This window comes from Plectropomus leopardus, chromosome 10, assembly GCF_008729295.1.
Source record: "Plectropomus leopardus isolate mb chromosome 10, YSFRI_Pleo_2.0, whole genome shotgun sequence".
NCBI lineage: Eukaryota > Metazoa > Chordata > Actinopteri > Perciformes > Serranidae > Plectropomus > Plectropomus leopardus.
Genome location: NC_056472.1, coordinates 19,464,064 through 19,488,722, shown reverse-complemented (window position 1 = coordinate 19,488,722; position 24,659 = coordinate 19,464,064). Strand labels below are relative to the sequence as shown.

Here is a 24,659-nt window from a genome sequence, read left to right as displayed (position 1 = left end):
CTGGGACATTTCATTACTAATTAATCTGCAGAATTTTGACCGTACTATTATTTTTCTTTTTAATTAATAAAATGATTTAATTGAAATTAGTATATCTGATTAATTATATGTTTACATCTGTGCATGAAAGCGTGCTCTCATTAAACTAATCCAGAAAAACTCACATGGTTTTATTGCTGTTCCCTTGGTAACAAGCAAACCCTTGCCCTTTTAGCCTACTGGCATTCGTGTGGATCGTACCACTTAATGCTTGTAGGGGGGTTATTAGGAGATATAACTTATAGATTGACCTCCCGTATGCCAAAAATGATCCCGTTAAAATAAACGTAATGCATCAATCATTGTGGTAAAACACACTGCTCGCTGCTTTTTATATGAAACGTTGTATATTCAGTTATCGATAGCCTTTCGGTTTGCCGGCGCTCCCCAGGAAAGCCCGTCATCACATCAAACTGACGATGGTACAGTAAGCTGTCAAAAGCTTGTTGCTTAAATCTGTGCGGTGCAACAGTGAAGTAATGAAGAAATGAGGTCGAAATAACAAGCTGTAGTTGTACAAAAACAGCGAGATTTAAACGTGTTGTTGAACAGATATTTCGGGGGCACTTGACACCTTGTTTTCGTTAGTTCAGCCGGGCTGCCGTGTCGTCTGTCCTGGCTGGTGCGTGATTGCTGTTTCCTCTGGGAAGCGGTTCATCCGTGATGATGAGGTAAGCAGGTGCACTCCTCAGCTAACACTGTGGCTAACGGACGCTAACACACGTTAACGTTCATTTTAACGGGTTTTTAAAGCGTTAGCCCCGTGACAGCGGCGTCTTTAGCCTGCTAGCTGTGTGTTTGTGAATAGCTAGCTAAAGTAACGTTAGCCGACGATGAGAATGCAAAACAGAGACTCGCATGCTAACTACCGTCGAAGTACCAAACTGTGTAAATAAGGCGATAGTGTCACGCAGTTGACAGTCATTGTAGTGCTGTTGTATTTTCTGCTGTTTGGTAATTGAAATATATAACATATATATAATATATAATATGTAACATTAATTATATACAGTACATTATATACAGTAACATGGGGCGGGACAACCGTTATCAGTCAAGTCAAATTCGTATTTCCCTGTTATAAAATATGGAAAACAACTCTTGACAAGCAATTTGAAGTATTTTCTAATAACGTCAAACAGGATTACAATCTGATAGCCTGCCATCGATGTGTGTGTAACTTTTCATCCTACTGCCCTAAATATGGCAGCATGTGTCAGCAATACATAAAAATAAACATTTATCTAAAGTGGAAAATGTTAATCTCCACCAGTAATGTCATCCATACAATTAAAAGAAAGCTGTGTAAACAGGAGGTTAATCTCTGATAAATCTAGAAAAGTAGTGGAAATGTTTGACATATCAGCACTGAGGGACTGTCAGAGAAGGGAGACAGCTGAGGTGTGAATTCATTTTTGTAAATGTATAACCCTCCCGGGAGCTACCAGTATTTTTCCTTGAGCCCTCCTATGTAACTGGGGGTAAATGCATGACCTTCCCTTCACTATAAATAACCATATTTCACAATTTCTGGCTGTTGATAAATAGTTGGATTTTGGAGATTTTTTAAAGATAGCATATCTTTAAAACCCACTTGCAAGTTTTGGCTTCTGAGGGTATTAAAATAATACAAAATACAACCATTTAAAGTTGAATATCTCTTTCTTAAGTCAAATCAAAAAACTTCCTCTCCAGTTCTCAAAAAAAAAATGAAGCTGAAGTGACCCCTCCCTGTTTTGCACAACCCCCCTCCTCTCCTTTAAATAAGGAACAGTCCAAAGTATTTATGTGGTTAAGTGGCAGAGTTTTTAATGAAATACTGTGGCTATACTGTCATGTCAGGAACTTATAGTAGCATTCTTGATTATACTTAACAACCCTTGTGGTCAATTTCGAGACTTTGTCATGTCAGTTTTGGGATTTGTTATGCTGGATTTAACATGAAACCGCTTTCTGAGTTAGAATTTCAGATGACAGTAAGCCTGAGAAGCGAATACATCATGTTTGCATTTTTGCATAAACTAACATTAGGCACAAAATCATGAATTAGCCCTGAATTATTAGAGGGGATTTGCTGAATTTGGGGTCAAGAAAGTGAAAATGTTACATAAAAGTGTATTACAAAATAGTATCACATTTTGTAAGGTGGCTGAGTGACATGGCATGAGGAATTACATGTCACACTTTCGCATGCATTTAAGAAATGAAATGATGGTACAGCAGTAAATTTGATGGTGCATTTTTCCCTGTCCTGCAAATAATGCAAAAGGAAGCTGATGGCATAGGCCTATATGTACAGAAATTGAACCAACTTACAAGGCACTATGTAAAGCATATTTAGGACATCCAGTTATGTGCTACATGTTCTGTACATAGTCTCATCAGGACAAAAGCTTTGTACAGTGTTAGCAGCCATATAATTTATTAAGTCTATACTTGCTTTTCATTGCTGTGAGCAATTCTGGAGGCAGGATGAAATGTTGGATTTAGTCTCCTTTTAAATTATAAGATTTAATTCATAGCTAAAGGCTCGGCAGTGTCTTGCTCTGAGATGTGCATACACAGTTTATCAGCTCCTCGTTTTCTATTGGCCCATTTCTGACTGGGAGGGTCTTCCCAGGGGCAGGCACCCAGGCAGGAAGAGGGGGTGGCTGGAAATGTTTCAGCCAGAGTTGGACAGGCAATCTGTTTTTACTGTTGTGAAGAGGAAAATCTTTGGTTACTGAATCCGTGGGACAGAAACGTGGATAAAAGCTGCTGTTTTGTTTATTATATTAACAAGTTAGCCGCTTCAAAGTATCTCCAACCTAGTTTTTTTTTCCGATTTGGAGCAGAAGTTTTCTAGTGTTACATGAAGAAAGAGAGGTAGGTGTTCCTGCTCTGTTTCCTGACTTGCGCCCGAAGGAATTTGCTGCAGTATGCTGTGGGATAGCATGCAGTAAAGCTGAGCGGCTGTTATAGCAGAAGATCTGGGTTAAATTCAGCAGAGTTTATTCTGAATCTGTGCCTTTTGAGTCTTTAGTTCACGTTGTAGTTCACGTTACTTACTCTCAGACCTCTCAACCCTTGTAAATATTTATTCAGCGTACGAGTTAACCACCTTTTCTTGCTGCTCAGCAACTTCCTGTATTTCCCAGTTAGTGTGCTGAACTATCCTGTCCTGTGTTTGACTTAAGGTGTGTTTAAGCTTTGTCTTGCTTTCCTTGTATTGTGCATTTGGCCGGTCACAGGTCAGCATACCGGTATTTGATGACTGCAGTTTTGCACTGAGTGCTCTTGTTATCCCACAGTATTAGCAAATAAAGCTAATAAAGTTACAGTATAATGGAAAACAGGTTGTAGTGAGCAGAGAAAAAGGACAGAATATACATGTCAATAACATGAAATGTAGTTTTGATTGGTTTATTTTTTATTGAATACTGATCAATAAAATGTATTACAAATGTAGTATAACACATCTTTTGGCTCTCGGACTTTGGAAATGTTCATGTACTGTTATTGATTAATTGATTACCATGACATCACAGCTACACTGCCCAAACTAGCGCACCAAATGTGGCTCAGTGTTTGTAACATGCTTACGCTTTTACTGAAGAGGTACAGCCAGGAGAAATCAATTATTAAACGTGAAGACAAAATATTGCACACACAACAACCGTCACAACATTTCTGAAGTGTAGAATGGTCCATCGGATATAATGAGCGTCTGTCTTCTTTGCTAACTAGCTACAATTAGCAACACTCGGCTGGAAAAACATAGAGATCTTCATCTTGAGATGTCTGGGCAAAAAACAATCAGAACGACTAAGAAAGATCAAGGAATTATTGTGTAGAAACTACAAAAATAACACAATAAGTGATGGACTTTGCTACTGCCTGTTTATGATTCCTATAATGAGAGAGAGTTTGCCAGGCTGTATAATCAATGCTCTGCTGATCAATTATGAATTTTGTGGAGTTGTTTGGAGCTTCAGTGTTTGACCCAGTGACATATAGCCTACAGTATTTCACATACCAACAGTAATAAAGGGTGAGGGGGACTTGCTTGTTCCTAATCCATGCTTCTCTTGTTTTTGCTGGAGCCCTGTGCCTTGTGTCCCCTGCTATGAAACACAGAGGTTTCACTGACATGAATGAGGAGACTTTTGACGCAGTGCTGCTGTCAGTCTGTATGCAGCCTTAGCCTGCAAGATGCTGAGTGCTAGTTTAGTGGATATTGAACAAAGTATAATACTGCAGGGTTTCTGCAGGTCCTCAAAAAGTCTTCAGTTGTCTTAAATTTAATTGTACAAGCATAAGGCCTTAAAAGCCAATTAACAGTCCTAAATATTAATTTGTAAGGTATTACTTGCCACAAACATTTTTTTATCTAATTTGATTTATCCATCTTTTAATTTTTTGCCTGTCAAAATAAGTCAAGCTCTTCAGCGTGAAAATCAACATTTCGGATGCTGGAAATCTGTAAACCTACGGCTGAACCTAATACTGGCTTATTACTTCAAACTCTATGCCTGTTGGCAAAATATAGATAAACCTAACTTACTCTAAAAACCGCATTCCAACATAAAACCTACTACTACACAGTACAATATATGTGTACCATTTAGATTTACTCTTAGCCTACAAAACTTGCTTAAGAAAAAGCTGATTTGTCCAAAATTCAGTCTTAAATTTGGTTAAAAAATATTGTGAAATGTCCATGCCCGATTTTGGAAATCCTACTTCACTGTTAGTGTTTGCTTGACAGGGCTGGTATATTTAGAGCTGCATCTAACAAACATTTTCATTGTTGATTAATCTGCCAGTTATTTTCTTGATTAATAGATTCATTGTTAAGTTCACAAAAATGTCAAAAAGTAGGGAAAATGTCCATCACAGTTTCCCAGAGTCCACTGTGACATCTTTAGGTGTTTTGTTTTGTGCAATCAACAGTGCAGAGCCCAGAGATTCATTTAACAGTGATATAAAAGAGACAGAGGCAGCAAATGCTTATGTTTGACAAGCTGGGACCAGAGAATATCTGGAGTTTCTGTTTAAAAAAATGACTCAAACGATTGGTCTCTTGGGAGTCTGACATGACTAAATATAACTGGACTAATTACAAAAGATCACATTTGTTATTGTTTGACCTAATCTGCTTTCTGCTGTAAACTGAACAGATGACTCTGGGGATTGAACACAGCCTCTAGTGAATAGAAGAAAGTACACGAGATGCGATCAGTGTTCACAAATAATTTATGGTAGCTCTGAATGTGCCAACTGTTGACTAATAACACCACATTACAATGTTGTTTGTTTGGATGCAATTTCAGTAATATGCATGTTTTTTTGTCTTTCAGATCAGCAACAAAAAGTGCCTTTGAGATGATATCCCCGACTTGGTCCTTGCATATTTTCGGCCGATGCTTTCTTTAAGGCCAGACTCGAGCTCCTACACAGGAAACCTCAGCTGCAAGCTGTTTTCCAACACTTTGCACAACTTCAGCACCTGAAAAATGCCAAATAGAGCCATAATATAAGAGGAAAGAGAATAATGACCAGAGAATTTATGACTAGAGTCTGATATTTATAGGCACCATTATTTGTGGACACCACACTTGAATGTGTCACAGACATCTGCAGTTATTTTTGTTTGACGGGTGATTTCTCAGAGATTGACCAGCCTGATCTCTCTGCTCCAGCTGATGGAGGCCTCATCAGATTGTTGTCAAAGAGGACTTTGCACATAGAGCCAACCTACAGCTTTTGGTGTATGAGGCACAATAAGTGACTTTTAAAGAAAAAAAATTAATTTATGATTTTAACCTTCAGACATGGCGTTGAACATTTCTTCAGTAAGAGACACGAAATGGCTGACTCTAGAAGTCTGTCGACAGTTCCAGCGAGGAAACTGTTCACGTAGTGATGAGGAATGCAAGTTTGCGCATCCACCGAAGAGCTGCCAAGTTGACAACGGGAGAGTTGTTGCCTGCTTTGACTCACTGAAGGTAAGAATTACACTTTATTTGTATTTATAACTGTAACATCCTAATGATCCTTTACTGAGTTTGGAAAAGCATCCCTGATATAATTTAGAATTTTCTACCCTACAAGGTTCAGAGATATACTCTACAATATATGAAAAACAAGGATAAAAACAACTTAGTTCCCTGTAAGTGTTGATAATAGAGGAGGGAAGTGATACATAACGTCTACTGCCAGTTTAAAGGAACACTTCACGCTGTAATCGATCATTTGTATATCAGTCACTCACCATGTGTCATCCTGAAATTGCTAAGAAAACAATTTTTCTTGCATGCCTCCACGCTGAACAAAGAATCCTGAAACTGACAAAAATGTACAAATTGGATTAAAGGGGGGCCATGTTTAACAAAAAAAGGCAAAACATCTGTTTACAATTCCCACACAACTAGTGCAGTATTACCCAAACCTCATTATCCAGCCGTATGCTTGTATACATCCCAAACACATACATTTTTGCTAAAATTTTACTATTTAAAACACCTCTGCAGAAACAGCACGCGCACTTCTCGTCTGTGCTTGAGACTATTTATTATGCAAAGATGTTTTAAATATTAAAGTTTTTGTTAAAAAACAAGTGTTTGGAAAGTAACATACTACTTGATAAATGTGACCTGGATTACACTCAAGTGTTTTGATATAGTTTTGCTATTATGCAAAACTTTAAAAATGACATCAGTTCAGCAGGAATTTTCTCAGTTTTTGACTTCTTTGTTGTGAAGGCATGTGAGAAAAACAGTTTTCTTCCCAAAATTCAACACCACTCAAGTTAAATTTTGGATTTACAATTGGCCATTTGAGGAGAAGAGTACCTCTTTAATCCACCTAAAAGTGAAATCTCAAATTAAGCCAATATTTATTGAGACAGTATTACCCCTATTCATTTTCTGGTGACACTCAGATGCATATTTTTGACAAAATCCTGAGTAAAAGCTATAAATCTTTCTTTAATTTTCTGCCACGTATAAGTAATATAACATCTCATGTTTACTTTTAACACAGTTTAAACACAAATTATGTACTTTAACAATATGATTTATGAACTGAAACATGCCATGCACGTTCTCCTTGCCTTACAGTCGGCCATGCCTTTTCTAAAGGGGGGCATGCCTCTACTGCAATCCATTTTAGATCATGCAACAATGTGATTGGCTTACAGATATAAGTGTGTGAATTTGGTTGGAGTCTGATAAGAGTAATCAACAAATTCTAGAAAAAGTTACATCCATTAGAAATGACCGGAGATCTGAACGAGTTAAGATGTCTTACACCTGCTCTCATGCAAGATGTGAAACCACAGAACAAAACTGCAAATTCATAGCTTTATCTTCCATCATGTATAGCTACAGTGTTTGTGGCACCAAAGGTAATAACACACTCTCCCAAAAATAGAGTGAAATACCTGTTAGATGTTACCTCATCACTTATCTAATGTAGTCTAGAAAAATTCTGTCAGCCATTTGGATTACTGCCAATTTATTCTCCTGTTTGCTCAGTTGCCCTGAATGAGACCAAGGCCGCCTTAATCCACTCTCACACAGTCACTATCGCCACACAATGCAGCTTTGCCCCCAGGATTATTCTCATGTTGAGTCATCGTCTTATCTCCTTACTGTAGGCAGTTCATACACAGCTGGTCTGGACAGAGGGCCTTGTTTGTGCCTCTGCGGGCAGGGGCCTGGACAAAAGGCTTTTACACAAAGAAGTTACCTTATTCCTACATATAAAAACAACAATAATTAATTCATCTTAAATATTGATACATAAATATGGTCAAGGAGATGTAATGAAATTAGGCTAAAACTCCTTCCTGTTGTGGAAAACGTAAATGCCCTCAATATTTTTAACTACAGCAGTGAGTCGATCACAACTGCACTTCAGTTCTTGATCATTTTTATTTTTACACTAATCTTTTTCCAAGGCAGTGTTTGAATTTAAAATGCAATTGGCTAAGTTATTTTAAATATGTAAGTTGCTTTAACTGTTTTGAATTAAGTCAAAGTCTGTTTATTTATGTAGCACAACAAACAGATAAAAAACAAAAGAACAATAAAACAACGATAAAACACAATTCTAACAATGGAGGAATCGTAAAAACACCAGGGGAAAAGAATAAAGTTTGAAAAAAGTCAAATAAAATGGCAAGGAAGGATGATGAAAAAATGCAACATATAAGATATTCATAAACACTTTCCTATAAAAAAAAGTTAGATAAGAGGTCAGCAACAGTTGTTGCAGTCATGTGACGATGTCACGGCTCTTCCTCATCAATAGGCTTTTGTCTGAGTAGTACTCAGATCTCTGTTACCAATATGGCTACTGGTGAAATGTTAGCTGGTGCTAACTCAGTGGCTGTTAACCACCCTCAGTCTTTATTTATTAAAATACAAAGACTTACTTTGCTGTCTGGGCTTGTCCACTGATTTTGGCCTGTGATTTACTAATTGTAGCTCAAAACAATTGCTGTTAAAGTACCCAGTCATCAATTACTCCTAACAGAGTTAACTTGAATAAACAGAGGAATGTGCACATGCTTTGCTTTTGCAACTAGTATCTCATGACTTCCATTAAAAACAGTTGAGAGTCTTGTTGAAAGACAAATCTAATTTGAGCCATCTCCTGTGGAAAGTAGAGTTTGGCTGGTATGAAAATGTTCAAACCGGTTTGTTATTAAGCCAAACACCACACCAGACTGGTTTACTGAAATTTACCTGTGTCCCGCTTTACTCGGCAGCCACTCCTTAGTGGAACATAATGACACTGTGTCCCAACAGAAAAATAACGTCTTATGGTGTAGCATCATGTCATATCAGAGATTTGAATCGTTATCATTAAATATTTACTTCTGTTATGTCATGTAAACAAACCACTTAAATATCAGCTGTGCACTCTAGATCAGACCGAAGACAATTAAAAGATGGGTTACTAGCCTACCTGCTATCTTCCTACATTTGTAACAACTCTTTTTAAAACAGAAAACACGTTTATTATTATGATATTTACTGGAAATTAGATACGACTAAGCCAACAGCACGTATTCTAAGTTGTTTTTAGCAACGGTCATTTACCATATATGTGGTGTCAGCTCTCTGGCCACCTTCCTCCAGGCAGATGCCTCCTTCTTTGGGTTTTTGCAGTGAAATAAGGAGGCATTGTTTGGATAACTTCATTTCACCATCATGAACCTTCTCTTCCTAATCAATTGTGGTGCTTTCAAAGAGAGCGTCAGGAATAAATAGAAACACGGCGGCCGAGTAAAGTTCAGCTCACAGTGTTGCGTGCAGCCAGTTAGGACAGGTCTTTCCTCATCTTCAAATCCAAAATTTTGTAATAATGGCACAGTTTTAGTTTTCTTGAGAGACTAACTCTGTCATGTTTCCTCTCCTCATCCCAGAAAACACATGAACTTTTTTGTTAACAAACAGCATGTGTCGCTCTTCTCCCTACCACCTCTACCAAACTATGATCCTCTTCATGTTGCTGACGCTGGCCTAGACTCAGCAGTCAATAGCACACAGCCTGTCAGACACTAGTGGTTCTTTTGGCCTGTTTATTAACACAGTATGTTAATCACAATGTTATATTGCTTATTACTAATGAGTGGACCTGGAGGCCAACTCTCACAATTTTTTATCTCAACTTAACTCTGTTTCATACAGATTGTAAAACATATGCTCTCTCAAATAGAAAGACAATAAATCCTGTCAGGACAGAATAGTCATTGTGCAGTTTTCTTAGTCATCTTTGGGTTTGATTGAACCCTGCAAAGCTGTGGTGAATGAATCTTATTAAGTTTTATTTCATACTTTCAAGCAACTCGGTAATTGTTTAACAGTTACACATAAAACATTTCAAGAGCGGTGAATACTTTTATTGGCGCTGCAGTTTTTTACAGAGCTTCATACAGACTAATGAAACACAGATAATGGTAAAATCCTCTCTGAAAATAATTAATATAAATCTCTTGGGAGAAATGCAAATGAGGTGAAATTAGTGAACTTAATTGAAGGATTTGAATATGGAGGGCAGAGGAAGCTAACCTCTCATTAGGCTAATAAAGATGCTTGATTAACAGAAATTGTGTTGCTAGGCTCATTTTAAAGTCTAAAAGGAGATACTGGATTCCCGCAGCTGGCAAGCTCAGGGACGTCTTATGTATCCAGTCAGCTTTTTCGAAAAGTCTCACATAAAAGCTACAGAGTGCAGTCATTAAGGGAGCATTGTGTCTTCATCTAATTCATGCTGCTTACATCACTGTCTATTACATTTATATTTGGTGAATCTGGAGCACATCATCTATATCCAAGGCTAATATTCAATGCCAATGTGGGAAATCGTCTTTCTTTTATGTAGTAAGGTGAGAGTTACAGTTGTGTAGGTGATTGGTGACGGATAGTTGTGTAACACCTCAGCTCTTCATGCTGGAGGAGGAAGTTTGCATGTCATTTCAGATTAATGATCAAAGCCATTCTTTCAAAGAACAGCTGTCAAATTTAATGATCGGAATATGGCTGCACAATTTAAGGAAAATATGCATTAACATTGTTGAACATCGCTATAACAATAATACAAGTAATAAGTGGGTATTAAAGTGTACCGAGTTCTGCTATTTTGCTGATTTAAATATGCTGCTAAAATACTATAAATTGCTTTCTAACCTTTAACCTTTCATACCTTAAAATGAACTAAAAAGGCGGCAATAAAAAAAGGAGAGTTACGTTTTAAATGAGTGGTGTGTAGGACTGTGTAGGAGCTAAAACTTCTCCCATGTGCCAAACATGAACTTCCCATCAGAATTCAGTGTTCAGGAGGTTTAAAGCAGTTTCATGTTAAAAATCTGTGTTTCTCTGACGCTGTTTGGCATGTCAGAGACGAGCCACACACCGATCACATGCCGATGTGTGATCACCTTTTTTCCCTGATAACTTAAGTTCCAGATGTTCAGGAGGTTTTAAAGGAGCAAAACTATCCACAGAGGTCTCTCCAAAACAAAACAAATGGACTGGTGATTTGAAACGGTAAAAACACTGAATAAAGCAGTTTCATGTTAAAAATATGCGTTGTAGCTGTTAAGCTTGTCACAAAGTTGTTGCCAACTACGGTGTATAAAACACAAACGGGCATATCTAGAGCCAGTACTTGGTTTGTCCATTCTGGGCTACTGTAGAAACATGGTGCAACAAGGCAGACTTCTTAGACAAGGACCTGCTCCCTATGTAGATTTAAACGGCTCTTTCTCTGGAATGAAAACACGACGATTCTTATTTTTAAGGTAAGTCTCACTAAAGAAAACATACTTATTATATTCTACCTCTACCAATGTATCGCCCTAAATCCTAAACACTGGACTTTTTTAAGATTGTTTTTTGGGCTTTTATTGCCTTTAATGGACAGGACAGTTTGAGTGTGATGGGGAGAGACAGAGGGAGACATGCAGCAAAGGGTCAAGGGCCAGAATTGAACCTGCGGCTGTGGCTGCTGCTGCAAGGACACAGCCTCTTTATATGGGGTGCTGCTCTATCCACTGAGCCACCAGACACCGCCTAAACACTGGAGTTTTAAGTGCAGTTTTCCTCTAACTCTCTTTCAACTGAATTAAAAAAAAAACAACCCACAAGTGCAATATTGGAGTTTTTTACACAATTGACATCGCAGTGAAAAAATGAAGATATATTATGCAGCCCTAAGAGATTATATAGAGGACTATAAGGATCACTGACCTGCAATCCTGAGTGTATTTACTGCCTTTTTTTTTCTCCTTTCAAATACAGGGCCGATGCTCAAGAGAAAACTGCAAATATCTTCATCCACCTTCACACTTAAAAACTCAGTTAGAGATAAATGGGCGCAACAACCTCATCCAGCAGAAGACCGCAGCAGCCATGCTCGCACAACAGATGCCGTTTGTGATCCCAGGACCCAGTCTGCAGCCTGTGGTGAGATCCTCACAGTTATGAGGGAAGTACTTGAATTTGTTTTATGGTGCTTGTCTCACTTGTAATATGTCATTTTTCTCCTATAGCCAACATTTCCTGTTACGCAGGGACTGAGCACAAACACTGGTCTTGGTTATGGTTCATACATGACACCTTTGAGCCATGGCATGAGCCTCATCCCGACAGACAACCTCTCCAGCGCCCAGGTCCTTGTTTCTGGGAGCCCACCTGTCACAGTCCAGAGCTCCTCCTCCTCTTCTTCTTCATCTTCTTCTTCTCCCTCACAGAAGCTGCAGCGTACAGACAAACTAGAGGTATTCATACATGGCAAGGGAGTGATTTAACATGACAAAATACAGTAGTACTTCTGCGGGTTGGCATAATTCTGGCTCCATGCTGAAATGCTGAATCCCTGTAACTCTGCATAATTTGCTCCTCTCAGGTGTGCCGCGAGTTTCAGCGGGGAAATTGTGCGAGAGGGGAAACAGATTGCCGCTTCGCTCACCCCAGTGACAGTCCAATGATTGACACCACAGATAACACTGTCACTGTTTGCATGGACTACATCAAGAGCCGCTGCTCCAGGGAGAAGTGCAAGTATTTTCACCCGCCTGCACACTTGCAGGCCAAAATCAAATCCAGTCAGCAGCAAGTCAATCACACAGCTGTGGCAGCCCAGGCTGCAGCTGCAGCCATGGTAAGACAGAGCCTTATCCTTCTGACCACTGAAACATCTTTTAGTTTGCACAAAAAGCACATTATCCTGTCAGTAATATGGTGGTTTTTAGTGTAATTGTGTTTGTCATGATGTCACTGAATGTGGAGCAGTACATATTAGTATTCTGTCATTTGCAATGGTTCAATTTACCTGATGTTTAAGTATTAGAAAAAGTAGAAAATCAGTAATTAGATGTATTGTTAAACCTGTTTTGCAACTTCAGTAACAACAGCAAGTATGAAAGTCAAATTAGTGATTTCTAAGACCAGGCGTTTTCAAAGTCTAACACTGTGACAGCCCTCTTGACAAAATCGAGACTACTGTGCACCACCCACCACCCCTGCTTGTAAACAGGAAGTGTAATTAGATACACTTTGGTTTTCAGTTCATGCCATGATCTTTAAGCCTACATTTGTTTACATTTTGGTATACTGGCATCATAACAATATGGTGAATTAGCTACAAGAAGATCTTGTTTACATATACCCATCGATGCACAGACAACTATCACTGGATTACTTTGATACTGAAGAAAACTTAAAAATGTGTAGATTTTCAGGCAAGTTTAGGAGCTATAGTGAGCGTCTTTTTCTGTTATTCCTCTTTGCTGAGAATTTTTGGGGCATTTTATGCCTTCAGTGGAGAAAGACAGGAAATGTGGTTGAAGACAGTAAGAAAATGGCATGCAGCAAACGATCTGGCCAGCCAAGGCACCAACAGCTCAGGGTATTTACGCCCATGTGATATGCACCCTTACAACTCTTTTTTGATTTTTAAGGGAATTCAGGATGTTGAGTTGCGATGGACATCAAAGATAAGGATGTCCTTGTAATCTGGCCAAGTTTTATCTCAAACGAGTGTCATTTTGACTTAAATTATGGGCGAAATCAGCAGGCCTAAACAAAATAACAAACTTCCTGTTTTTAGAACACAGTATCTTAGCATTACATCTCGCTCGTCACAGCCCTTCAGCTCACTCATGCAAGTCTGGGGAGACGCACATCAGAGTTTGAAAACCTCTGTTTTAGACTGTATAACTTACATTAATTTAAAAGGAGTTTTATTCAGAAGTTGAAAATCTGCTCTTAGTCTGTTTGTCTTCTGATAATTAAGAACATATGCCTGTTTTTAATCCTGTGTTTAAAAACACTGCAGATGTAAACAGACCTTTGATGACATCGGAAACATTAAAAAGGGATGAGATGAGATGAGATGAGATGGGATGGGATTTATGGTAGTTGTTGTCAAGGATTAGTCCCTGTATTAAAAGGCTTGTCAATCAAACTGAGAGCAATAGATGAGTTTTTATAATAGAGAAGTGTTTTTGCTGACATTTCATGGCTCGTGCTTTCAGCCCAATCAAAAGATGCACATTTTCTATGTGGGCACAAGCACTTCCTGGCAGAACCGGTGCTATATTGCAGTTACCTGAGAAATGGCTTGTTAAACAGTTTTATTATGTGCTATACAGTATGAATCATTTTAATGGCTCAGCTTTGTGACAACTGAAAAGTGAACAAAAGAGCAAAATCTTTACATACTTTGGACTCTGACGTTTTTTGCTTCAAATTTCTGCCATTTCTTTTTCCAATTCTTGCAGCTAAAAACATTTCTTGTTTCAGTTTCAGCTTTTACATTAACTTACTTCACTTAAGTTGCTTTATAAGTTATAATGCATTTTCGGGTCTCTCACTCACCGTTTGCCATTTTGCGTCCGTAAAATGTGCCTCTCTTCCCTCTGTACCCTTCATAGATCAGCTATGTCACTTTTTAAGTTATCATGTCTTATTGTTACTTACATTTACATAATATTTTTGCTGCATTAAATTTAGGTTGTTTTTTCAGCTCACAGAGGCAATTAAGTTTTGTTGTGTGCAATGTGAGAGACATCTGCCATTCACCAAAATCCTTAGTGTGAATGTAGTAAATGCAGCTCCACATTCTGTGTTTCATGACATCGCATACTTGTTTATTTCAGCTGTTCATTCGTGATGTTGCCTCTGACTATCTCTCAGGAAACGAAGTCTTCTTTTTTTCGTTTAAAGCTGGGGCAGGCAAAAATATGGGATGGCCAAAAAAAAAAAAAGAGTTTGAAAATACACCCTCCTCTTGCAGCTCTACTTTCGACGCTCTTCGGACTCCTTCTTTGGGAGGACAACAGGCAGCAGTTTAGGGAACAGACTTTCAGCTGTAGCGGCTCAAACATTAGCTACATTATTGTGAACTTGGAGCCTTAGCAGTGAGCTTTTGGCTTCGGTTAGCAGAAGACTAAACCATCAGCAGCATTTTCTCTACCGTGCTGAAGCGTTTTGCTGATATTGTTTTATTTTGAATTTGTAGAACAGTCAATAAAACGCCTTCTCTCTGAAATGACCTGTGATTGGCCGACATCTCCCATAATCGCCTAGATTTTTTAAAAAGCCTGAAAACAGAGTCAAGAGGAGGTGCAGTTATCTAGCTTTCTCTCAGACCACTTGAATTAGAATATGCTCAAAGGGTATTATGTGATTTTTGCCCAATTATGCCCAAAACAAAACTGCCTACCCAAGCTTTAACAATAAAATTGTTACATTATTTACCCTTCCTGAAACCTGTTAAACCAATGTATTAGAAAAACACAGAGGGTGCATATTGTAGTTGCACTGACTGCATCATGGTAGCTTTTTGATTACAATTAATAAACTCTGATCAAGTAATACTAATGGTCAATATACAGTATGAAGAAGTATACGAGATTATGCCGTATTATGGTGTTGCCAAAGCTGTTGATTACCTGCACATGTTGAGCTACTAATAAAGGAGGCTCTAGTTAGTGTGTCCTTTAATCAGTTATTTTGGTCACTGTGCATGCATATTGTGTTTTATGTGGTATACTACATTCAGATTATTTTGTTTTTGTTTTCCCCCTCTCACCTATCCACAATGCTGTCCCCCATGACGCACCTCTGCTTGCTGTTACCTGTATGTTAAACGCTTGAATCCCATTGGCCCACTGCCATCATGTGCTCGCTGCCTGCTATTAAAAGACTCAGTCGACTGCCAAAGCAATGAAGCGATCCCTCGAGGCAACTGTAGACCTGGTATTTTCACCTTTTGCTTTGGTTGTAGCTATTACTTGTACTGTATTAACTTTTCATTTTTGTCATTGTGGTTTAAAGCTTCTTCATTTAGTCTTTGTGTGTACACAGTCATCATCAGTAGCTTTAAGTGCCTAATTTAAGAGATGTTTAAAAGTTTTTGGTTATTCCATTCATATTTTAATCCTAAAACATGCTTGATTTTTCCACTATGTGGTAACAGTCACCTTGTTGTGTAGTCGTGTTTGCCATTTTCCCATATTTTTGTAAATGAGTACTAAATATTAAGTGTTTAAAACCTAGCTGAACTGAGATAACAGAAAGGTTTGGTGTGTCATGTCTCCTCTTGTTTCCTTTCAGGCCTTTCCCTACAGCGTACCCCTACCAAAGAGACCAGCTTTTGAGAAGAGCAGCTGGGCCAGCTCTCTACTCAGCCCCAATTTTTTGCACTATCAACAGGCTCTGGCCAACACACAGCTGCAGCAGCCCACCGCTGCATTTTATCCCACAGGTAAGCTTTTAAATTTAGAGCGACAGTTCACCCCAACATCATAAAGACATGATTGTCCTCTTACCCGTAGTGCTCCTTATCTATCTAGATTGAGTGTACCCAAAATTTTTCTTAGGCTGAGCGCACCCAGGGTGCCTAAAAAGAGCACTCCCAAAGAGCTGCTCTAACCCTCCAACATCACAGTTGCGGTAACAATTCAAATGTACTTTTTGGTGCTTTGAGCAGCACAAGCCAAGTGCTATCTGTTTCCACGACATTGGAGAGAAAGCAGACATCTCTACGATATCGCCAACACTCAACAGCTCACACCAAAACAATCTCCATTGATAAATAGCACATGTGAGAGGTGAAATATGTACTTTAGGTTTTGGGGTGAACTGTCCCTTTAATGTGGATTCAAAGCTAAACAGGAATTTTATACAGTTTTTAAGTTTGGTATTTGTCTTAAAGCTTTTTTTCTAGAGTTTATTGTTGCTCACAAATATTACACAACCTTTTTTGTTACTTGACTTAACTACAGTGTTTTATTTTGCTGAATTTACGCAGTTAGATCTATGCTGTCCAAAGACTTACGATCTTATTTGTTTATGGTTACTAGATTTAAGATATATTCATGTGGGCTCGTGCCAGTGTTGATGATTCTGAAGTGTCAGTCAATTTAAAATACTCTCTTTCCATTTATTAATCACGCAGGTTCTGTGTTCTGCATGACTCCAGCTAACAGCGTTGGTAGGTCCCGTCCTTATTTTTATTTGTAAACTGTCTAATTGTGAATGGAGAACACAGGTGAAGTTTCATATAATCTGGTTTTTTTTTGTTGTGCCCATGAAACTTTGAATCAGGAACCACATTTCTAAATGATCAGTACCGATAATTTTTTTTCTGTAAATATTTTTTTTGTTGCATATTTGTGTGCTTTTTTTTAACAATTTAAGTCTTGTGATAAATACAGACTTGTAATATGTTAATAATCCTTTCTCAAACATCACTTCAGATAGTCAAACAGATCACTTAAATCTGACCAATTTGGTGGATTTTGTTTGTAGAATTGCCACACATGGATTAGGAAATTTGATCAGCATCCCTTCAATGTTTTATCTGCTCTTGATTTTTTTTACTTGAATTAAAAACTCCTCGCACATCCTGTAAAATTATCGCTGTACATGTCGTCTCTTTTGGGATGTCAAATTATGGACAGATTTCCTAATTTTATCTCTTATCAGCTCTCCTTTTATGTTCTCCCCCGCTGTCTCGCTTTGCTGTGTGATCACATGCCATCTGCTGGTCTAACCCAATGATGGCTTGCCGCTGATGTCATATTGTATTTGCCTGGCAAGACAGAGAAAAAACATTGCTATGGTTACCATAATGCTCCACCTCCCTTTTCATTGCTTTCATGGTTCCCTTCCTGAAAAAGTCCCCATGATGTACAGTGCTACGCCTGCTACTGTCTCTGCAGCAACTACTCCCGCCACAAGTGTCCCCTACGCAGCAACAGCACCAGCCAATCAGGTTTGCTCCTTTTTAAAGCTTTCTGTCATAAAACCTTGAGCTCTGAATAAGTGCTTCATCTTTAAATCAGGGGAGTTGCTTCATCAGCATAGCGTTGCCCTGCTTGCATTGCTCGTCTTTAAGCTTCATCTACCTGTAGACCTTCAGTTGAGCTAGGCTGCATTTCACCCTTTTCCCAGATGACAGACATCACTTATGTATCTAGAGGTCTTTCATCTTCAAATATTGGTGTTTATTCTTTATGCATGTTTTTTGCTTTTTTTGTCGCTTTTTTCTGTTTCATTACACAGTATGCAGTTCAAAATGTTCTCTAGATATTCAATTCACAAAAGTAGCTGAGATACTCGTCATACTGTTTGTGTTAAGTTGTTAATATATGCAGTGATTGTATTATTATCATCTGTGAAACGATGCTGTCCTTATTAAGGTTTCATTTTTATACATGACACTGTAATGAGACATCTTTCAGAAGTGGCGATGCTAAAGGGAAGCTTTGGTATTTGTCAGCCTGGACCCTATCTTAGTGCTTGTTTTTGGCAGTGACAGGCTTATTGTAATTATAAGTGTCTGATGGCATTATGGATAAGATCCCTACAGCCATCTGCAGACTCACCCGACTCCATTTAAATAAACAGTCATTTAATCATCGTGAAACACGCTTCATTTCAAGTCAACAAACAAAATACATTTCTACAAGGCCATCTTGGTTCATCTTTCCAGTGTTTCAATGAGCACTAGTTTGGTTGAAATAAATGCTGTGAGTGTAGAGTACACTCACAAAAATGACAGTTTATTTAAAAACAGTCTAGTGGGTTTGGTAATAGTGATTTCAGGGCTGTTTCAGGTTAAATAAAAAGGATCTTACTCTTAAGAAAAAAAACTGTCTCTGTAGGGATACTTTCTCTAATGTTTACAGACACTTAAATAATAAGTTGAGAATGTCAGTGGAAAAAGCAAACAGTTGTGTACAGTGTGGTAAGTGGACGTACATCGACAGTGTGTAATTGCCCTGAGTGGTTACATTGCAGCATGTTTCACAGCAGCCAGCTGCAACGCTTTAGCTCAGTATTCGACCAGTTTCAAAAATTGTCCTCATCGTTAGTCCCTTAGACACAAGTACATGGGAAAATAGGGTTGAAAAATACCCAAGTTACCCATGTATGCTGTATGTTTATTTGTGTGTGTATAATCTGTGCCTCATTTGAGTTTAAAATCTGTATTATTTATATTTTGGTCATCTCAGATTTGAAGATTAAAACATTTGACGGTTAGAGATTGTAGAGGAGTCCATGTAAAATATATGGACCTCAAAAACAATATTTTTTACTTTATTATTTCTTTTTTTTCTTATAGCTAAATGTTTCAACTTTGCACCCACTGGTGTTAGAAATGCATGTTTTGCAGCTGAGACTTCAAATTGCAGTGAAGTTATTCAGTGTTTTCAGTGTTTCAATACTGTTTATTTTAGGCAGAAAAAATGTCTGAAATGATGCATCGTATATTTATGCAATATTTTAGTTAGATGTAAAAGCCAAGTGTTGTTTTTTTTTTTTTTTGTTAATTCATTTATTTTTAAATTTAAGACTTAAGATAAAATTAAGACCAAACTCAAGAGTTTAAGGGTTTGAAAGAATACTTCATCCACAGAATGATCATTTCTTTATCAATTACTCACCCAGTGTTACATTGAATTAGTGAAGAAAAAGTTTTTTTGTTTTTTCTTGCATGCCTGTACGGTGAACAAAGAATCGAAAAAGGTGAACATTCTCGATGAACTGAAAAAAATGGGGCCGCATTTCACAACAGCGAAACTATGTCAAAACGTCTGTTCAGAAACTCTCACAGAACTTGTGGAGTATAATCCGAGAGTTTGTAAACAGTGATCATTTTGTGTGTGAGGTATTCCTGTAAGGTATTTGTTTCATTTCATTATAGCAGCATTTTATACATGTCACAAAAACACATTTGGACCAAGTATATTTGCATTGTGTTCAACCACTAAGTGACTGTCTTTTGCCCCTGAAACAGATCATCCTCAAGTAACCACCAGAAACAGAAGTCAGTGCTGTGTTGCTGTTAAAGACGCCAAACAACTGCTCTGTAAATATTCTGTTAACACCACACACAACTTACAACAAGCTGCATGCTGATGACGTCACTGATGAAAATGTTGTAGACTTTGATCGCTCAGATTAAATACATAGCTCAATTACTAGGATTATTCTGTGTTGTGTCACAGAAGGTTACTGTATGCACGCGTCTCTGCACCTGCATTGAAATGCATCCCCAGTGATGTGGATAATATCCTGGTTTCTATTTCCTGAAGTTCTGACAAGGCGATAGGTTCATTTAGCCTCTTAATCAGCTGAAATGCAGTTCACGTATAGAGAACCTCATCATTTTCATGAACAAATCCAACCAGGGAACACATGGGAATTAAACAGAAACATGCAGTGCAGATACACATTACTGTTAACTGACAGGGAAACAAGCAGAAATGTTGTTCACTGACCGTTTGAAATTGTGTAAATATTACAAGAGGAAAGGATGAGACTGACAGATCTGATCTGAAACGTTAATACCAGGTATAAAGGGGTCCTATGTTGGAGATTGTTAAATCCTCAAGATAATGAGCAGCAAATTATTTTTCCTTTCTTGAATGTGTGATGTTAACTGTAAGGTTTTTCACATTGATTGTTTATATATTGCCAGCTTTAATTCTTTCAAACAAAATAGTAAAAAGCACTTATTATAACTCTTCACATTGTAAAAAAAGGCAAAAGTTTCCTTTAAAATGCTCTGAGGGTAGTCCATCTGTATCGTTTTCCTTGTCATCCCTAGAGAACAGGATCAGCGCTCCACCTCCTGGTGTGCCTTTGCATTGCATATACAGTATGTTTGCTAAGAGGAAATACTGTATAATCCATCTGCTGTCAAAGTAGCAGCAGTGATTTAAACATTTAGATTTTCCCCACTTCAAAAAAATATGTATTTGAAATATTGGTCACAGTGATGTTTGACTTGTTGCTGTGTCTGTAAGTGGTTTTCACCTCTGGAACTGGTTTCACAAAGATACACTTCACTCAAATTAATCAGTCACATTTCTAAATTATACAAAGACATTTTACTGGAAAAATTCACCAAAGAGTTTAAGAACACAAATAAAACAAGCACAGACGTGTCACTGAAATGTGACTTCACCGTTGTACATTTCCAACAGGTCACTTCAGTCTTTAAAAACTGTCCCTTCTCATTACTCACTCTGCTATATTGTTATAAAGCCATAAATTATAAGCCATGTTTTCCTCCCTTTTTTAAGTTTGGTGCCACTGTTTAGGAGGTGTCACTGATTGTTACCATGGAAACATTGATCAGCAGGGGCACATTCAATTTGAAACAGACTAAAATGTATCAGAGGTGTTCAGCAGCAGCGAGTATATAAACAAAGATGATCTTTACGTAATGTTCATACTATTTTTGTTGTTGTTTTGGCAATGTTAACATATGTTTCCCATGATAGCAAAGCCCCTATGAACTGACGTGAATTAAACTTAAGTGTATTAAAAGGCAGTCCCTCAAGGACATGGTGATATTGCAATCCCAACAATAAATGGAAATTCAGCCAATCCCTGTAAATTCTGTGCAACCTTTTACACTTTTTTACACACGTTTTGCTTCATTTTGTCAGGGCAGAATGCGGCCCAGGTGTTAATGATTGTGACCATAGATTTATCTTAGTGTTTAGTTAACCTGGTGGAAAGGTGGCTGACGTTTTAAGCTTAAAATAAGCCAAGAACTGTGAAACTGCCTAACTTACATCAGACTAATCAAACAGCAAAATTAGGACCGGCCTTTGATTACAGACCTGTGTGAAATATCCTTGTGAAACTGGCTCCTGGTTTTTAAGAAGAGCCATCAAAATGAACTCAATAAAATGTTGTTATTACCACCGCTCATATTCAAACTAAAGTTCCCGTATTAATCCTATGAGGGAAGAGTTGAGTTGTGTGTGAACTGTTAGTCTTAATGTGACAGTCACTCGTCTGTACTGTATTTGAATGTTACAAGTGCCTGAAGAATTGTGCAGACGAGGACGTCTGTGCAAATTTAAAAGGCTTCGTGTGGAAAAATCACTCGATTAAATCTACTTAAATCACATTTAGAGAGAAATGTTTTGCAGTGCTACGTCAGCGCATTAGTATTTAGTCAATTAATTTTCACTGATGCTCAAATGTGTGTATGTGTGTACTACAGTGTGTATAAGAGCTGATATCCAGCTTCATTTGTTTTAAGATGGTTAATGTACGATGATGTTTCCTAATTAGTTTCATGCACAGTAAAAATACTTTATGTTAGAAAAGTAGAATTTGAGGAGGTAGAAGTTTGGTGAAGCTTAGTCGTGTAGGGTTATAGCCACATTATGCAAATACCCGTATTTGTTTGAAACTGACAGAGTGGGTATTGTGTCACAAACAGATGTTAAAACGTTTTTGCTCTTATATGTTAACATTCTCTTGAACATCTTTTATGTAAGTTTTAGTTCCCTGTTTTGCAGCAAATATCAACCTGTCCTTTCATGTTTCTGATGTCTTTTCAAGTGACTGATATAAGTTTTTTTTTTTTTTTAATTTGTACACTTTTCTTTTGTGTGATTAACTCAGACAGTCCACCAAATGATATGTCATTTTTTTCATTCGTTGTGAAAAGATTTACAGATTATTGGTTGGAATATAGGGACTTGCATATTTTACTAGTTTAACATTAGAAATGAACACTTTTAAAATGTTTTCTCTTCTATTTTATGATGAATGTAATTTATTAAACTGACTTTAGCTCTGCTGAAGGGTTCCTCAAAGGGCCTTGATCTGTTGTATTAGCCTACGATAAGCCGTCTTGTGTCCAGGGATCGAACGTTTGAGCAAAGAGAAGCTTAAAACATCATCTCTGTCACTGCCTTGTCACCTGTGAGGGACAACAAACCTTTGTATGAACAAGGCCATAGAATTGCTCTTTATGTACAAAAGTGCATTGTACAGGCCACATTTTACAGAAAGTAACTTTCATAATAGTGTAATAATAGATTGTCATTTAATTGTTTTGATGTGTTGCCGAGGCAATCTGAAGTTGCAGTGATTGAAAAACTGTATTTTTGTAGGTGATGAAATTGTTTTTCCTCCTCACAAGAAAACATTAGATTGTACTGTCAGATATTTATGCCATGGTGAAACACTGTAGGCGATCAAATGCATAAGAGTATATTTTGAATTGCGAATTTTGTGTTTTATATGGTTTCCACTGCATGTTAACATCTTGCAGCAAACATATAATCCACCCTCGGAGAATTCGCAGTCATGAGTTGATGGTTCAGCGGCTGTTAGAACCTTGTTTTCAAAGTTTAGGTTGTTATTAGTTATATGACAAATTTTCCCTTATTTATTTTACCTGCAAATAAAAGGCATATAATTGAATGTTTGTTTCACCTTTTGGCAAAAAGCTTGAATGTCATGGATATACCTGCACATGGAGGTTGTTGGAGATTTTGATCGCCCAGTAAGTGTGGACAGTAAGAATGTTTGGTGCGACCAGCTAAAGCACTTTTACAACTGTCAGACTGAGAGGACATGCTTTTTGTGAACTTTGCCTTATCTTTAATCTATTCCTAAGTTTGTATTTGTTCATTAGTTACAAATTCCATTCTGTCTAATAAATAAAATACATTTCATGGAAGTTCTCTGTGAAGTTATTGATATATAAGTTTTGAGTTTGAGGCCAAAATTACAGTTTGTAAAACAATTATTTCCTGATATGACTAAAAGCTTAATTGCTTGATTAATTACAGACTCTGATATATATTGGTGCCATTTGGATCCATCCTGGCCTGAATATAAACAGCCCCTCACATATTTGTTTTAACTTGTGAAAATAATTTTATTCAGGCATAATGAAACATTTTTTGTGGATAGTTTTGTTCCTGTAAATTCAAAATTGTGTAAAATCTAATATTGCAAATAAATAAATGTGAAGTAAATGCAGTGCTGTGTTCTTTGTTGTTTGATTTTGTACTGAATCTTTTATTTTTACATCATAAGCCAAGAAGGTCATGGGTTTTTATAAGACTTTTTCTAGAATTTTGTTTATTATTTATTTATTTATAACTGGTAATGCAAGGCAGCTTTATTTATACAGCACATTATTTCTACTCACTTCTTTTATTATTACAATTATTATCATTATTTTGTGTTTACTTCTCTCATTCTCTTTATAGTATTTACTTTTATTGGTATGGTTTTATTTTTTCTATCTCTATTTCCAATTCTTATCTGTTTTCTCTCTAATTTGTTTGGTCTCTGATGTCTTTACCTTAATTTCTGCCTGTTCTTGGGTTGGCATTATTGTTTTGCTTAAGCTTTATTGTTTTGCTTCTAATTATACATTGCCTCTGAGGGTTTTTGATTGCGCTATATTATTATTATTATTATTATTATTATTATTATACATAAACACACACAATTACATTAAACAGAATAGACTAGAAATACAGCTACATTAATTTCGTATATCTAACGTGTAATGTCTTGGGAACGTAGCCTGCACTGATAGAGGTAGCTAAATAATAAATAATTAAATCTCCTGACTTTATACGGTTATGTTGCTTTTTGCACAGCATTCTCAAATTTGGACAGCAGCAACAAAATGCAGCGTTACCATAGCAACAGCATCCGGTGCATGTTTTCCTCCTCCTGGATACACATCCCGGAGCCGCGCCGTGATTGGCCGAGCTCTCTTTGGATGTCACTGGGGCAACCGAATGATGGGAATTTTAACACATGAACGGAAATGCGGCC

The 24,659-nt window shown here is 37.5% G+C and overlaps 1 protein-coding gene across 6 annotated transcripts; it reads left to right on the top strand.

The window, feature by feature from the left end:
- Window positions 1-470: 470 nt before the first annotated feature.
- On the top strand, window positions 471-23,835 carry LOC121949409 (muscleblind-like protein 2a). 6 transcript variants are annotated; one of them, XM_042495088.1, is made up of 10 exons: window positions 2,720-2,904; window positions 5,379-6,026; window positions 11,832-11,996; window positions 12,083-12,310; window positions 12,439-12,693; window positions 15,741-15,794; window positions 16,152-16,302; window positions 16,996-17,031; window positions 17,720-17,814; window positions 19,843-19,957. In XM_042495088.1, exons 2-10 carry the CDS (start codon window positions 5,853-5,855, stop codon window positions 19,855-19,857), a joined length of 1,173 nt encoding a protein of 390 aa, XP_042351022.1. In that variant the 5' UTR covers window positions 2,720-2,904; window positions 5,379-5,852; the 3' UTR covers window positions 19,858-19,957. The 6 variants fall into 6 exon arrangements, with proteins under 6 accessions (XP_042351020.1, XP_042351022.1, XP_042351021.1 ...); XM_042495086.1 differs by lacking the exons at window positions 2,720-2,904; window positions 17,720-17,814 and adding an exon at window positions 471-710 and having other exon boundaries at window positions 19,843-23,834; XM_042495087.1 differs by lacking the exon at window positions 17,720-17,814 and having other exon boundaries at window positions 11,832-11,993; window positions 19,843-23,834.
- The last annotated feature ends 824 nt before the right edge of the window (window positions 23,836-24,659 follow it).

Excerpts from the sequence above, each read along its gene's own strand:
- LOC121949409 (XM_042495086.1), top strand. The coding sequence starts at position 5,853 with ATGGCGTTGAACATTTCTTCAGTAAGAGACACGAAATGGCTGACTCTA. Across the intron at positions 15,795-16,151 it reads TCGAGGCAACTGTAGACCTG|GCCTTTCCCTACAGCGTACC; the intron begins GTATTTTCACCT and ends GTTTCCTTTCAG. Across the intron at positions 17,032-19,842 it reads GACTCCAGCTAACAGCGTTG|ATCATCCTCAAGTAACCACC; the intron begins GTAGGTCCCGTC and ends CCCCTGAAACAG.